General features: G+C 53.7%; 1 protein-coding gene across 1 annotated transcript in view; it reads left to right on the top strand.

Moving 5' to 3' along the window:
• Window positions 1–1,394: 1,394 nt before the first annotated feature.
• Window positions 1,395–16,315, top strand: part of LOC123345325 (maestro heat-like repeat-containing protein family member 1) — a 315,313-nt gene continuing 300,392 nt past the window's right edge. Inside the window, exons 1-7 of the mRNA XM_044982116.1 lie at window positions 1,395–1,724; window positions 2,191–2,288; window positions 2,649–2,771; window positions 3,445–3,524; window positions 3,964–4,069; window positions 4,548–4,643; window positions 5,388–5,492. Of these exons, the coding sequence (XP_044838051.1) occupies window positions 1,457–1,724; window positions 2,191–2,288; window positions 2,649–2,771; window positions 3,445–3,524; window positions 3,964–4,069; window positions 4,548–4,643; window positions 5,388–5,492 (876 nt within the window). The 5' untranslated portion in view covers window positions 1,395–1,456. The remainder of the gene's footprint in view (window positions 1,725–2,190; window positions 2,289–2,648; window positions 2,772–3,444; window positions 3,525–3,963; window positions 4,070–4,547; window positions 4,644–5,387; window positions 5,493–16,315) is intronic.

Consider the following 16,315-nt stretch of genomic DNA (forward strand, 5'->3'; position numbering starts at 1 on the left):
CTGTAGCTCATTTGAGAGTAACTCTGCTACTGAGTGGCTACATCAGCTAAGCCAAGTCACTGCTCCTTTCTCAGCCTTAGTTTCTCCTTCTGTCAAGTACAAATAACAATCCTCTCCCACCCTACCTCACGATGGGTGGATGATGGGGATCCATTGTCACTGGTAGCAGTGCAGAATAGGATGTGTCCTATCACATTGAGCCATATCAGATTATGACATAATATTCTATTTGATTGGTATTTTATTCTTTTCAAATTGTTAAGAGCAGCAACTACTTAGCTCAGACTGAAGCATCTCATCTAACTTTCTAGATCACAGTGTCTCCTCTTTGTGTACAACGAGACAGTTTAATGCACTGTGACAAACAGGAGATGCTTTGTTTTGCAAACAAATATTTGTTTGCAAAGAATTTTCATCCTACTTTTTATGATTTCAAGAAACAAAGTGGTTTAGTCTGAATGGATTTTCTGACAGAAAAGGGTTTCCATGAAAATTTTCACCCCTTATTTCCTGGGCTCTGTCCCTGCCTCCGTGGGGGTTGTTGTCTGTTAGTTAGAACAGGAGTTAGGACTCTTGGCTTTTCTTTCTGGCTCTGTCACCGCTTTGCTGTGTGACACCTTGGGTAGGTGCAATGGGAATAGGGTCAATTCTCTAACTCCAGGCAGCAGAGAGCCTGGGTGAGGAGGGATGCTCAAGCTGTCGGCGAAGGAGAAAGGGATGTTTCCAGGTGGTGAACGTCATGAATTCTAAACTTTTCTAAAATGGCTGGTGTAGAGAAACAAGAAAGAGTTGGGGCCAAACTTTGTCTTTTTTAAAGCCCATTTGGGGATGTGAGTCCCAGAGAGCCATAGAGAGAGGGAGCAACTTGCCCAGTCCCACAGATCAATAGGCAGCAATGGAAACAGGAGTGACCCTCCCTCTCAAAGGCAGGGGGATCGGACATTAGGGCTGGGTTGCAATTGCCAGCTGTGGAAGGGAGTGTGCAGCAGTGGTTAGTGAAGGGGTCCATCCATGGCTCTGACACTCGGTGTGACCCTGAGCCGGTAGCTGAGGCCCGTTTGCCATCAGTAGGGTTGGGGTCCTGTGGCTACAGCCCAGGGGGGTTGGGAGGCTCCAGGAAGGTGTGTAAAGTGCTGGGATGTCAGGATCCTGGAGCCGTTGTCACCTCCACACTAGGGCAGTGTTCTGCACCCTGCTGCTGCTGGCTGACTTTCTCCCTCCCTTGGCAATAAGACAGACTCTTGTTTTCACAGCCAGTCGATCACTCTAGTGTCATCACCCTGCCTGCTGGCTGGGCAGGGTAACTCCTCAGGTCACCACCCTCTCCAGCCGGCCTTGGGCTTGGAGAGTGAGGAGGAGGCGGAAGTGCCCAGCCTTCTGGCAAACAAATCCAGCTCCCGGCGCAGGCGCCGAGCTGGGAGAGGCCTCGACCAGGCCCAGATGGAGCTGGCTCAGGATGTGGTTTCGTAGACAGGACCCAGCCCAGGAGGGGCGCTGGGCAGGGAAGCTCTGGGGCTTGTTGTTTGGGCAGCAGCGGCCCCAGGAGCCCAGCCCTCATTCCCAGCAGGGGGCATCGCCCTGCCCAGCCACTGAGGACCTTCCAGCCCCCTCAGGCCAGGAGGTGGAAGATCCCTGTCCCAGCACCAACAGCTCAGCACGGGACAGCAGCAGCGCCTGGGACTCTGGCAGCAGCGACGCCAATGGACGCTGCTGCTTTGTTCCAGGTGAGGAGCCAGGCTGGGCTCGGGGAGGGGTGAGGACGGGGATGTGAACCCCCTGGGCCCAAAAACTCTCCCAGTGATATGGGGGGGGGTCCCCAGCCCAGGTGTCTGGCCTGAGCCACGTGAACCCCACTGACACCAGCAGCAGTCACACAGCTGCCCCTGCAGCAAGGGGAACTGGGGGTGAGGGCATCAAGAGCTGCTGCCACTTTGTCCCTTGGTGCTCTGGGGGTGGGGGATTCGGCACCTCCCATGGAGTCCTGGACAGTGGAGGGGGGGCTCTCTGCTATGGGCTTCTGAAGCTGTTGGAGGCTGAAGGCATCCCTGAGAGGGAGGTGTGGGGCCCGATCTCCCCTGGGTGCCTGCGATGGGAAGGGGGGGGTCTTTAATCCTGCTCTCCCCACCACACCCCTGTCCTTCCCCCAAGTGCCAGCAGGCATCACCCTGTTCCCTTCTCTCCCTGGTGCAGGGACCCCCAGGGATTCAGAGGAGGAGGAATGGGTGGACATGTCCACAGATGAAGCTGCTCTCAAGGTCATCAGAGAGCAGCTCCAGTGCAGAGAAAAGGTACAAATGTTCCCCACCTGGGCTGGAACCAAGATTGTCCTGTCCCTTCCCAGCATCCCCACCCCCTGCCGAGGGGCTTGTCCCTGATGATCCACCACCCGTAATGGGGCCCTTTTACATCCATGATGTGGGACCCCCAAGATGGGGGTGTTTGTCCCACAACAGCCGAGGTCTCCTCCCCCCACAGGCACTGTCCCAGTTCCTGATCCTGCTTGTGTAGGAGTCCTGGGGGATTTGGACACTAGGCAGGTCCCCACAATCCCCCATTGAGGCCTGAGCCCTGGAGCTGGTGTGGGTGGGGCAGGAAGGTCCCTATCTAACAGGTTCTCTCTCGCTATCCCCCACTCCTGGTGGGTACAGGATGAGGGGAAGCAGTTCATGTTCCTGCAGGCCATCTACCCCACGTGTCTTGCTGGGCAGGACAGAGGGCAGGACACGCTGGAGCTGCGCTGCTGCAAAGTGGTTGTGATGGAGAGGATTGTGGTGAGTGAGACACGTCATCTGGCAGCTGGAGGGAGGAGAGAGACATGGGATTGGCAGGGGTATCGCCGCGCTAATGGGTGGGGGCTGGGTGGTGTTGGAGGAGGCAGGGGCAGCTCCAGGCCCCAGCATGCCAAGCACGTGCTTGGGGTGGCAAGCCACAGGGGGCGCTCTACCGGCTCCGTGAGGGCAGCAGGCAGGCTGCCCTCCGCGGCTTGCCTGCGGAGGGTCCGCTGGTCCTGTGGCTTTGGCGGACCTCCTGCAGGCACGTGCTTGGGGCGGCAAAATTCCTAGAGCCGCCCCTGGGAGGAGGTAGCAGAGGGCAGGGATTGCTGGGGCTGAAGGAGAAATTGTGAGATTGGGCAGTGGGGGAATTGTGGGGCTGGAGGGCAGCTGAGACTGGGGGACGAGGAATCACATGGTCTCAGCTCGGTAGTTGGGATGGTGCTGAATGGGGGCAGTTTTGACAGGGAGGAGGAAAGAAGGGGATTCGGACTGAGCTGGGCAGGAATCCTGGAAGGGGGACAAGTTTGATGGGCAGGAAGAAATGGGAGGAGCAGGAGGTAGTGGGGGATCCTGCTGGCCATGTGGGGCACTGGCTGTGTAATCTCCTCATTGGGAGGGGTCAGTAGGGCCCGAATCTCTTACGCTCCTTTGTCTCCTTCGCGTCTCACAGGAGCTCATTGAGGAGCTTCCTAAAGACTCTCCACCCAGCGCCATCCTCGCCAACTCCCTGGTTGCAGTGGGCAACCTCAGGTACCGAGACAGCCCCTGCCCGCCTTGCTACCCTAACCCCAGTGCTGCTCAGGACCAAGGCTGGGAGTCACTGTCCCTCCCACTCCCAGGTCAGTCACCTCCCAGGAGTGGCTCCTCTGGCAGAGCTGGTGGGGTGGGAAGGTTCACTCTCTCCTGGCTGGGCTGTTCTTTTCACTCCACTAACAACATTCCAGGGGCCTTGGGGAGGGGCTCACTCCCGGGCTCAGATACAGGAGGGGCAGCAGGCTCCAGGGAACAGGCGCTATTCCTGTCCTGCCACTGTCTGTCTGTGACACCTTGGCCTTGTCATTCCCTAGCTCAGTGCCTCAGTTTCCATTCTCGCCAGCCTGTGCCTACATCCCTGTGGTTTCGTGTCCATGTTGGCGACAGTCCCACCCCCGTACTGCACAGTCTAATACCAGCTCCTCTCTCTTGCCAGCACCATGAAACCTGCCCTTGAGCCTGACCTAGAGACCCACCTCTTGCGAGCTGCCCTTCGCTCCGTCTTCACCCTGGGCACGGAGAAGGACACCATCAACATCCAGGTACATCCTCCTCCTCCATCCTCCTCCTCTTCTAGAGTGGTCCTTGTTTCCTGCTCCCTTGATTTGCTGGAGATCCAGATTTAGGGTAGGGTAGGCAGAGATGGAACAAGCTGCAGGGTTGGATCCTTCTCTCCAGAGGATTACCCCTCCCTGGGAGATTTCTTTCTTTCTTTCTTTCTCTTTCTTTCTTTCTTTCTTTCTTCCATATGCCCCGTTTTGCCCAGCAGCCCAGCTTCCATCCATAGCAACTTGACTGTTTCATACTCTTCTGCCTACAAAGCCCTCTGCAGGGACCTGCTAAGCTCATGGATCAAAGATCCAGGTGTCATCAATCCTTGCTAATTGCCTGCAGTGGGATGTGAAGGAGAGAGGCCAGGATATATGTTTGGGAGTCTCACCAGTGCTTCCCAGAGACCCCTCTTCCCATCCTGTGGCAGGTGTAGGCCCAGTTTCCCTAACTCTGACCCATGCTTTGCAGGCTCTGCACAAAGTCATGCCAGAGCTCCTGGATGCCATGCTGGGGAACCTGCTGGCAGAGTCCCCAGACGCAGACAGGCTCCACTACATCTTGGAGGTGAGCCCCATAAGCAGGGGTGGGAACCAATTTTACCTTAACTCTTTGGGGGGACTGGTAAGGAGAAACTGGAAGATCCATTTTCTACTCTGTCCTCCTAGCTGGGTCCCCAGTGGGGTGTCCTTGGCTGGGGAGGTCAATGCAATGTAGTGTCAAGTCCTGCTTTCTTGAGGGACAGAGGAAGAAGCTGGGACTTCAAGCCAGAGTTCTGTCTGGTTCCACAGGGCTCCTGGCTGACTTGGGGAGTGAGAGTCTGAAAACCCACCTCCCTAAGACACACACCCCATGAGATTCTGGAGCTGGTTCTCAGAGAAGAGGCACACGCTCCTTCCTAGAGAAACAGGAGGACCCCAGGGAATCAGCCCTTCTCTCTGGTATGCTCTGAAGTTCCTGGGGGGATTGTGCTCTCAGTGACTCCCTACATCCCACCAAGGATTTTAGTAGCAGGGAAGGGCGAGGGTTCAGTTTCCTTTCTGGTGAACTGTTCAGGAATCAGGAGTTCTGGGAGGATGGGACCAGCCCCGACACCGAACCTTGTCCCAATCTAGAGAGACCCTGACAAGTTGTGACCTGCAGGATACAAGCTGCATCCTGGGGGAAAGAATCCCCTTCTAAAGCTCTGTGATCAATGACTCAGCTATTCCCCCTGCGCATAATGTCTTGGGCCCCTGGGACTGGGGGGGTGGGGCTCATTTGCAAAGCACGGCTTGCCCATTGATCCTGACCTGCCTCCTTTCCCCACAGCATGTCAACCTCTGGATCGTGTCCAGGGTGTCCCAGGAGAGAGCCAGGGCCATTAGGAGCAGCACGGCCCTGCTCAGATATGCAGTCACCCTCCCTGAGTTTGACGTAAGTGACCTCTGACCCCAGCTTGCAGCTTCCTGGCGTAGGCGGGCTGGCTCCAACGGGCTGTAGGATCTGCTGCTGCAGGGGCTGTGGGTTCGGAGTGTTCCTCTTGGGGAGGCAGAGTCAGAGCAGGGAATGAGATAGGCTTGAGTCAAGTTCTTCTTGTCCTGGTCAAGTGTTGTCCCTGGGCCTTTAAGGGGACCATGCTCCAGCCCCTGCTTGGCATCCCAAAGCAGCTCCTGGCTCCCTTGGCTGCAGAGCAAATGAAGGGTCTATCTCAGGCTCCTCTCCCCCAGCATCTCCTGCAGAGGGGCTAAGGGGAAGGAGCCTTCTGGCCCAGGGCGGACAGGGAGCTGACAGGAAAATGCTGATGGAGTCCCCTCTCCTCTCCCTTCCATTAGATCTCAGCAGAGTTCCCTAGGATGGGTCACCACATGGCACAGCTGGCTCTGTTCGTCAGTGACCCAGACAAGGACATCAGCCAGCAGGCCAGGGAGGGGACTTACCGGCTGTACCAGCTGCTGCTCCAACAGAGGGGTAAGGAACCCGCTGGGACACGGAACCCAATAGGGGACTGAGAGTGACCCCAGGTGGATAATGGGAACCTCAGACAATTTCTCTCAGACTGACCCCAGCTGGAGGACAAGTCTCTCTCTGCCTCTGTTCTTCTCAATTCCACTGTGCAGCCACCAATGGGATTGAAAAGACACAGAAAGTGCAACCAGAATGATCAAAGTGTGTCTTTCTCTCTCTCTCTTCCAGGGCTGACTATACACGAGGCAGAAGATCTGTGGTGCCACGACTGGCACCAGGACAGCAGGCTCCTGGGCTATAAGAACACAGCCAGGGTGGGGGAGGTAAGGACACTGTGGCAGGGCATGACCCAGCTCAGGGAGTGGGGCTGGCTGGGGTCCCTGCAGTGGATGCCTCCTGGAGACAGGACAAGAGCCCACTCCTTATTTCCAGCTCAGAGTTCCTCATCCAGCACCCAGTGGGACAGGCTGGTGCTAAAGGTCCCACATTGGAACCTCGCTAGTTGCCGTGATTTGAGTGTCTTACATGCCGCCATTGCTACGTGGCATAAGCAGAATCCCTGGGTGGCTGAGTTAATAGATGATTATGGCTCTGGGTGTCTCTCTGCTCCTTGTCCCCCTGGCTGATCCCCAAGTGTCTGAGATATCAGAGGGGTAGCCGTGTTAATCTGGTTCTGTCTTATTTTAGTGAAGTCCGTTTGTATGGAAGTTTGGTTATTGATGAGAGTCTCCAGGTTGGAGAGCTCTTTTTTGATGTTTTCCTGTTTGCTGTATAGGATGCTGCTTTGATAGAGTATGGCATAATCTCTCACTGTGGTCTGTGTAGTATGTAGATAGCAGTGGAGCCCCAGCGAGAGCAGAAGAACTTTTTTCTCTGGGAAGACCTCTTTGGACTTTCAGTGTGTGACAAGCTGAGCCCCAGAAGCATGGACTAAAGGTGGTGAGCCGGCCAGAGGGTTGAATTACCAGGCAGAGAGACTGCCATGGTGCTGGAGTGACCATTGATGGAGGACCAGAGGGCACCTAACAATGAGTAGATTCATTGATTATTGGCATAGTCAGCAGGACTGAATTCCCTCCGTCATCTGTGAGGGCTCATGGAAGTCGTGGTTACTGAAAGGAAGGTCCGTCCCCCCAAGTGGGATTTCCCATTTGAGTTCCAGGGACTGGTTAAGCAGCCAAAGCAGGGCGTAGGTTTCTCCAACAGCTCTTAGAAACCCAACAGAAGCAGAAGGAAGTGCAGGCAGAGCTACAGATGCAGCTGGTAATCTTGAGGGAGCAACAGCAATACCTGTGAGAGATCCTGCAAAGGGAAATCAACCTGCTATGCCCATGGACAAAAAGAGCAGACTTGGAGAGCATGCTGGGACTGTGCTGGGAAGGTTAGCCCAGGAAAGCAGGGCATGAGAAAGTGTACAAGCATAGCATAATGGCAAGATGGGAACAAAAGTTCTTTGGTTTGGGTGCAGAGAAGCAGGACATATCGAAAGACCCGGCCTGCATAGGAAATTCCTGAGTGGCAAAAGGAGGGGCCAGGGCCCCAAGAAGATAGAAAGAAAGGAGAAGGTGTCCTCTTGGACAAACACACATGAGGCAGGCTAGGTGGAGATGGCAGGGATGGCCGTGGACCTTGCAGACCCTCCTCCAACACACCTGTCGGGTGCTGCAGGGAGGTGAAGGATGAAATGGTTGGCACAGAGATGAATCAGTCACAAGAGTTGAGCAGTGGTGTGTGCTCAGATCCTGATGGAAAAGGTTTTGGGGGATGCAGCAGCAGTAGAAAAAAGGCTACAGAAGAAGCTAGTGGCTTCAGAACAAGGCTCTGCAAGCAGTTGTTAATGAAAATGAGTGGCTGCAGGAAGAGAAGGATGGCCTCTGAGTTCTGGTGAGTACGAGGCTGTACGAGTGCACAGCCAGTGACAGCGATGAGATGGTGAGGGATGAAGATTGGACAAGAGTAGAATTTGCCCCCGGGTTGGGCTGGATTTTAAGGAGGAGAGTATTTCACAGGGTGCTTGGCCTGTGGCTGCAAAGCCTGGAACTAAGCCAAACTGATGACCAAGTGAGCCTCACCTGAGAAGAAACAAGGGAAAACAGCAGCAAAAGTACAGGAGCAGCCCTAGCTGTTCAGTATACGGCCTTGAGCCAAAACCTGGAGTCCAGGGTAGGACTGGGTTCTCCCACCGTCCATAAGGAAGGGGACATAGAAGACCACAGAAACCCAAGAAGGGCAGATCAAGCCGAAATCAGGCTGAGGAAGAGCTCCCCACGAGGGTGGAAGGCCTAGCTTCTGTTCAAGACATTTTTGGACTTTGTTTGGAAGGAGCGTGACCCAGGAAGGAGTGGACCAAAGGACAGTCACCTGGCTGGAGGGCTGAGTTCCCAGCCAACAAGCTGCAAGAGTGACTATCAACGGGGTTGCTCGCCCAGCTAGAAAGCTGTGAGACGAGGCCTGGCCAGGATTTAGCGGTGAGTGAACTCTGGTACAAAGCTGCTTCCATTATGGAAACAGCCTGGTATTGGAGCGTGGGTGGGGAGACCAGGGAGATGGGAGGGGTTACTGAGGCTGGGGTGGGGAGAAGTTGTGGGGCTGGGAGGGGAAGGACATGGCCCAGCTTATGGGAGGGATCCTGCTGGCTGTGTCTGGAGCACTGTGTAGCCTCTTCTATGGGAAGTTCCCATGGGTCAGTGGGGCCTGAATCTCTTCTGCTCCTTTGTTCTCTTTCGGTTTCACAGGAGATATCTGATGAACTGCTCGTGGACTCTGTGCCCAGCACCACTCCAAAATTATTCGCTACCTTCAAAGAAACAGGGCAAAGCTCAGCCTGATAGGTAGGCTGGAGACTCACACTTCACTCACACACACAACACTGAGGTGCTTTGGGAAGCATAGTAACAAAGAAGAGATTTAAGTGATACTAAGCAAGAGAAAGAGACAAATTTCAACCAGACAAACAAAACAAAACACACTTTGTAGTGACTAAAACTGAATCTTAAGAGTCACAATCTTGGCCTTAGCAGTTTCCAGACTGACATCTCAGCTTTCCTAACAGACCTTATTTGATGTCCCTGTATGGTACAAAAATTGTCTATTGAATCCGCTGTTTTGATTGCTTTGCCTTTTGGTTTCAGACCCTCTGTTCTACTTCTGGGGTGCCTGGACTAGGGTGACCAGACAGCAAGTGTGAAAAATCAGGATGGAGGTGGGGGGTAATAGGAGCCTATATAAGAAAAAGACCAAAAAATAGGGACTGTCTCTATAAAATCAGGACATCTGATTACCCTAGCCTGGACCCTGATTGTAACATCTCTCTTCCAGTCTCTGGCCTAGCCTCTTACACAGATGTATGCTGCAGCCAGCCCAGCTCATAAAGCAGTTGGGAGAGATGATCTCCTCCTGTCAAATCCAGCAACATGGGTCCCATTGAGGCTTAGATGGAAGATCCCATGCATCTCCTGGAGGTAAGAACCGTTCACTCTTCTGGGCACTTGGGGCTGTTGCAACAAAGAGGGGGCTCCTGTTACACAGCCTAGTTGTCATCATGACTTTTGTTTTTTTATTCTCATAGGATGTGTCCGGGATTCTGGAGACTGTTTCCTGCCAGAGGTTTGAGCGGGGAGAGATCACTCACTGTCATTAACCTGGGTCTGCAGGGTTCATGGTAGCAGCCACACTCCAGCAGGCCACCTGGAAGCCTACTAAAAACTGCTTACCTAGGACTTACGAAGTCCAGACCCAGTTTGAGGCTCCATTCCTGAGGCCTATTGGCAGAGTCCCAGAGCAGCTATTCGGCCCCCGGGACCTCCTCAAACCAACAGCAGGAACAAGAAGCTGTCTGAACACCCGAGCTCCCCTGTCTTCTGGACCATGTGTTAGCTGTTCCTGCTCCCACTCCCCAGGCTTGATTTCCTGTTACCATTCCTAATGTCTGATTTGTGTCCATTTATTTTTTTATGTAGAGACGGTTTGGTTTGGCCAATGTACATGGCAGAGGGGTATTCCTAGCACCCCTGGGCAAAGGAAGAAGCTGGTACCTATGGCCGTGTGTGCCTCACTCTGTCCTAACTTGGCTCCACGGGCAGGGTGCTGTGATGAACTTCTAATCCTAGTGGAATTCTGCATCACTGGGCACGCACAGAATTTTTTTTCCAACAGAAAATACATTCTGCTCCAGAAGTGCTGCCGTTCCACCTTTTCCCCACCAGAGGATGCGGTGGTTTGAGAACAACCAGCTGAGTTCATGCTGCAGGATAGTCTTGTGCCACAGCAGCCTCTGGTGGGAAAAAGATGGAACTGCAGCACTTCTTGGGCAAAAATGTATTTTCTGCAGAATTTTTTTCTGCAGAAAATAATTCTGCAGGACACATGAACTCAGTGTGTCTGCAGTGGTGAAGAATTGCCTCCAGATGTAGAAAATGTGGCCAGTTACAGAGCAGGCTGTGTATCTACTTGCATTCCCAAGAGCATCTCCAGTCAGTGCTTCCTTCCTGCCACAGTCAACTTCACTTTCTCGGGCCCAGGAAGCTGCTTCCCAAACTCCCCAGCCAGGGTCTAAAGGGACCTGAGGCCAAGTGCAGAGGGGTTGTTGCACTCAGCAGCTGCAATTCTCACCCTCTTCCCTATGCTCCTCCTCCATTTTGCCCCTTCTGGGTTTCTTTGGTGGAGTTTCCAGCTCAGTAACTGCCCCAGACTGGTTTTTCCTTTCTCCTGTGCACGGGGGATGGAGCCCTCTCCCCTCCAATGCTGCTGCTGTTCAAAGCATTCTGGAAATCATGTTGGCATCAATAGCTGCAAAAGGCACAGACCTAGGAATTCATCTCTCCAGTCTCCTCCTCAGTGCTCCTGGAGGTCATTTCTGTTGCCCTAAAACAAATGGAGGGGGGAGGGAGGAAATGAAGAAAAGCAGCAGAAACTCTGTGGGAGGGACAGTAAAATAAAGTAATCTGGATCTGAGTCCCATTCTGCTCCCCCCAGGCTGGGAGTGAGGCTGATCATCCTGGCAATGAGACCCAGGTAGATTATTACTCAGGGCATGTCTATACTACAAAATTAAGTCAAACTAACTTGCATCTGCACACAACCATCACAGTCACTGCATCGCTTGTGCCTGTCTGCACTTTGCTCCTTGTGTCGGTGGTGCGTGTCCTCACCAGAAGTGCTTGTCAGTGTCGGGCCATTGTGGGATGGCTCCTGAAAGCCAGTAACAGTGGATGTAAGCAATGCAGTGTCTACTGGGGCACCAGATCCAGAGGGGCTATGGCCCCAACTTTTTAACATGGGCACTGTTTGAGGGGCAAGGAGCCACATCATTCCCCAAAATGCAAGCCTTTGGCAGACGTGGAATGGCACTGACAGGGGTGGCACTTCGTGGAAGGGGAGCCGATAAGGTGATTAGCTCCCCTCCTGTGAAGTGTAGCCCCTGCTGGAGGTGCCAGCCTCTTCCTGGTGTGGGAGCTGAAGCTGGCCTTAGAACCCCCCCCTTGCCATGAGGCCTGGTCCCTCTCAGTGCCCCCATCCCTGCTGCTTCTCCTCTCCCTGAGGTCCTGTCCCCTGGCCTGCTCTGAGTGGCCCACCCTACTCTTGGGCCTCCTGCCAAGGGAGGTGGAGGGTCTGGGGCACCCCAGAGCAGCCCGGATTCCCTGGGTGGCTCTTACCAGGGGGTTGGGCCTCGGGGGGAAGAGGAGGAGCAGGAGTGGGATCACAGAGAGGGGTGGAGTCTCGTGCCGCTCCCCCCACTTCTACCAAGATTCCGGTGGTCCTGGTGTCTACACTGACACTGCCTTGACCTAACTACGTTGGGTCTGTGCCTCTTGTGGAGGTGCAGTTATTAAGTCGGCATTGCAGGGCAGTTATGTCAGCAAGAGAGAGACTGAAGTATAGACACTTCCATAGTTCGGTCGACGTAAGCTGACTTGTGTCAACCGAACTCTGTGGTGTAGAGCAGACCTTCATGTCTAGGAAGATGGCTGATACTTTCCCTTCATACCAGGACCATCATACGATAACCCTGCTCTTTCACATTCACCCTCACCCAGGGCCGGCTCCAGACCCCAGCGCGCCAAGCGCGCGCTTGGGGCGGCATTTTGCCATCAGGGCGGCAGGCGGCTCCGGCGGACCTTCCGCAGTCATGCCTGCGGGAGGTCCACCGGAGCCGCGGGACCAGGGGACCTCCTGCAGGCATGACTGTGGAGGGTCCGCTAGTCCCGAGACTCGGGTGAACCTCCCGCAGGCATGCCTGCGGATGCTCCACCGGAGCCGCGGGACCAGTGGACCCTCCGCAGACACGTCTGCAAGAGGTCCCCCGGAGCCGCGGGACCGGCGACCGGCAGTGCGCCCCCTGTGGCATGCCGCCGTGCTTGGGGTGGCCAAATTCCTAGAGCCGCCCCTGCCCTCACCTGCTGCTGATTCAAGTCATTAGAGTTAAAATCACTTAGCACAGATGGACACTGGACACTCAGAGGAGAAAATTTGCAGCTTAGGATAAAAGTTGAAAGACTTCACTAAAAAGGTAACTTCTGGTCTGACTAATGTCGGGGATCTCTCTTATCCCAGATGGCTCAGGTTTCATTGTCTGACCGCAAAGAGATAGGCAACGACCAGCAAGAATCCCACTATCAAGTTCTTTATTGTAGCATGCCATACAACAGAGAACTGCCCATCTCACTCCATACAGAACCAGCTCCCCTTCACAAATTCAAACTGCTTTTTATTAGCTATTCCGTCGCATCATCACTTACGTCGCGTTATCACTGTACCTTCCCAGCATTTCTTCCCAGCATACAAAACAAAGAATAACTGTTACTTCTTCATAACTTCATGCTTAGTACAAAAAAGAATACATGTTACTTCAAAAAGTGTCTGCCAAAAAGTTTTTCCAGACTCTGCAAGCACTGTCTTATCTAGCAAGGTCACTCAGATGGTCTGTGCTGGCCTGTCTACCCCAGCCAGTAAATTTACCAGTAGGCCTTGCTGTGTTATTGCTAAGCAAAACAGGCATCAAGGCAAACTCATCACTAACTCCCAGGGATCCTGTAACTACTGAGGAGATTCCAGCACATTCAGGAGGTACCTAAAGAGTTCTCCCATCTCCCCCCTCCCTTGGGCCTGTGGCTAAGCAGAGTCTGTGCTCTGTTCAGGAGGAATTGTGCTGTGGCGACCTGAGCACAGGGTGAAGGATCCCCTGGGTAACGTTCCTGCTCTGCCCCTCTGGGTCAAACCCACCCACATCCTCAAAAGCCAGTGCAACCCCAACCCTGACTTAACCCCAAACTTCAGGCTGCAGGGAGGAGAAGCAGCCCCAGTGCCCCATGGATGGGGGGAATCCAGCACCGCCAAGTAGTGTGACATTTTCCTTTCCAGCCTGCCTGGGTGTTTACTGCATATAACCATGTACCTCAGGAACTGTTCAGGGAGCTCTGGAGGCCACGGGCTGGTGCCAGTGCCTGACAACCTTCAAACGTGCCAGGATGTGAGACTAGCAAGCAGCTTATGAGATGAATGGCTGAAATGTGGCACATCGGTGTTTTGTTGCACATTGCTCATAACTTTTAGATAAAAAACATTTAGAAACCATAAGCCCATTTTAAACAGTTTTCCCCTTATTGTATGAATTAAACAAACCATTAAAAACAACACAAAACACACTGAACTACAACCTTCCTCGGCCTGGCTCTGCTACAGGCCTTGAGCCACGTCACTTCAGATCCCCACCACCCCAGCTCCAGGAACAACTGCTGTGCTGTATGTGGACCAGTCCCTAGCATAGGGACCAATGTTTTGCCGGTGGGTTACATAAAAATTTGCAAGTCATCAGTCAAACATCTGTGCTCAGAACTGTGGGCTCCTATGGCCGGCTCTGGTGTGGTGTAACGGTTAGTGACAGGAGAGCCAAAGAATAGAGAGTCAACACTCTCAGACTAAAGCTAGTGGGGCTAAGTAGCTAGAACATAAAGACCCTGGTTCTATGCCCCATTTTAACTTCAGTGACCTTGTGAAACTTCTCTGGTAAATTAGGAGTAAAATGGGCTGCAAAGGTGTCCAATACTAGACTGCCTGCGAGGGCTGGGAAGGTAAAGTGAGAATTGCCCTCATGGTCAGGGGTGGCAGGTTTGTAGAAATTTTGGTGGGGCCCAGAACCTGCCCCCTGCAACTCGGCCCCCACCTGCCTAAGGCTCTGGGGGGGAGTTTGGGTGGGGGGAGGAGGTCTGGGGTGCAGGCCCTGGGCTGGGGCAGGGGTTTGGGGTGCAGGACAGATGAGAGGTTGGGCTCTGGGAAGGAGTTTGGGTGGGGGAGGGGATCTGGGGACAGGCTCTAGGATGGAGTTTGTGTGCAGGATGCAGGCTCTGGGGGTGAAGAAGGGGATGAGGGGTACAGGCAGGAGTTTGGGTGCAGGCTCTGGGAGAGGGTGGGGGGGGCTACCCCCAGGCATTACCCCCACAGCTTCCTATTGGCCACAGGTGCACTTGGGGCAGGACACAGACCCACCCTCCCAGAGGCTACAGGGAGGGGCTGGCAGCCACGTAGATCGAGCAGGCAGGAAGTTGCTCAGCTCTGCTGTGGTGCCGGTCCTGGGCTGTTTTAAATGGCCTGGGAGGCTCCCAAGGCAGAAGACAGGGCCAAGGGGGAGACCTGGGCCTGGGCCAGGAATATTCCTGGTGCCCAGGCACCAAGGGCCCCTAGAAGTCACCACCCATGCTCATGTCCTCTCACTTGTTTCACTTTACCCCAGCCCATGATTTTTGACCTAGCTGTTGGAGAGTGTCCCCACTCCTCCATCCTGCTGTTCCCCTCAGCAGTCTGGGAATTGTCTCATTGGCACAGTCAGCTGCAAGTGACATGGGCTGAGGGACTCATCTCTCCAGCCTCCCCCTCACAGCTCCTGGAGATCACTTCTGTTGGCCAAAAATAACTGCTTGTCACCTGTGTTTGACTGATGACTACAACTCTCAGGCAATTCATCAGCAGAAAACAATCAAACCAACCAGCAGCAGTGAGATCCTCTGCTTGAGCCTAGCCGGGTGCTCATGAAGTAACCAGCTGCTTCCCCAGCAAGCTTTTTCCATCACAGCTGCAGCTCCTTTTCTGGCTCCAGAAGGCTGCTGGGCCTCAACCATCACCTGGTGGGAGGAGCTTGGTCTCCAAACACCACTTAGTCCCTGGCCTTGCTGCTGGGATTGAGAAGAAGGGAGAAAATTGGGGACAGGCTTTTCTGGGTGGGTGAGGGGGGGGGGATCACCTGCCCCACTAGGGACCAGGCCCTCAATACAACTAGGGCCCAGGCTGAGATCCCAGCACATTACACAGGCCCCTGAGCTGCCATCAGATGGACTTTCATCCTCTGTCCATATGGTGGGGGGAAGGCATTGGGTTATTGCCCTGGGGAAGCTGCTGGGGGAGGGAGGAGATTTACCTGCTCACAGCCCCAGTGGGCTGGTTTTAAATTTAGCTCTGCACCAGATGAAGAGCAGGGAGTGGCAGAGTCTGTGGGTGAGGGAGAGATGTTTGTGTCTCTGTTTCTTATCCCTTCCTCCACAGGGATCTGTTCAGAAATGAGGGATCCCCAGTGGAAAGCTTGTCTAGCAAATGAAAACAGAACTGGAGGGTGTGGAAGAAACAAACTCCACTCTCAGGTTGGAAGCAACAAAATCAGAGACAACTTTATTTGAGCAATTGCAAAGGAAGAATACAGCTGGCAGAGAGCAGCTCTGCCTCAGTTTCTCCAAAGTACAAACAATATCACACAAGAATTTATACATTTCAGTGGCCTGCATTAATTAAAAACATCTGCAGTCTGTTTATGTTATGTCCTGCCCATTCCTGTATTTTCTCATTTCTGTTCTCAAAACATCACTATCTCAAGGCTGGGTCACACTGACTCTACTCAGCTGTCTTCCCACCTGCTTCTGATGTGAGCCCTGCTTTTATGGGTCCCATGAGATTAGGCTAAGACTTACCATGGCAATTGCTACCTTTCTTACAACTGAGAGGCCTGTATTTAAATCCTTTAACCCTGTTTCCACAGGGGAGATGGGGCTGTGGGCAGCTGAGCATAGTAAGTGACTAAGTATCAGACACAGCCTGAGCATTTCAGAGCAGGCCTGAAAAATAGACTCATAGACTTTAAGGTCAGAAGGGACCATTATGATCATCTAGTCTGACCCCCTGCACAATGCACCCCATGCACCCACCCACTCCTGCAACAAACCCCTAACCTATGTCTGAGCCATTGAAGTCCTCAAATTGTGGTTTGAAGACCTCAAGCTGCAGAGAATCCTCCAGCAAGTGACCCATGT

This window comes from Mauremys mutica, chromosome 12 (genome assembly GCF_020497125.1).
Source record: "Mauremys mutica isolate MM-2020 ecotype Southern chromosome 12, ASM2049712v1, whole genome shotgun sequence".
Lineage (NCBI taxonomy): Eukaryota > Metazoa > Chordata > Testudines > Geoemydidae > Mauremys > Mauremys mutica.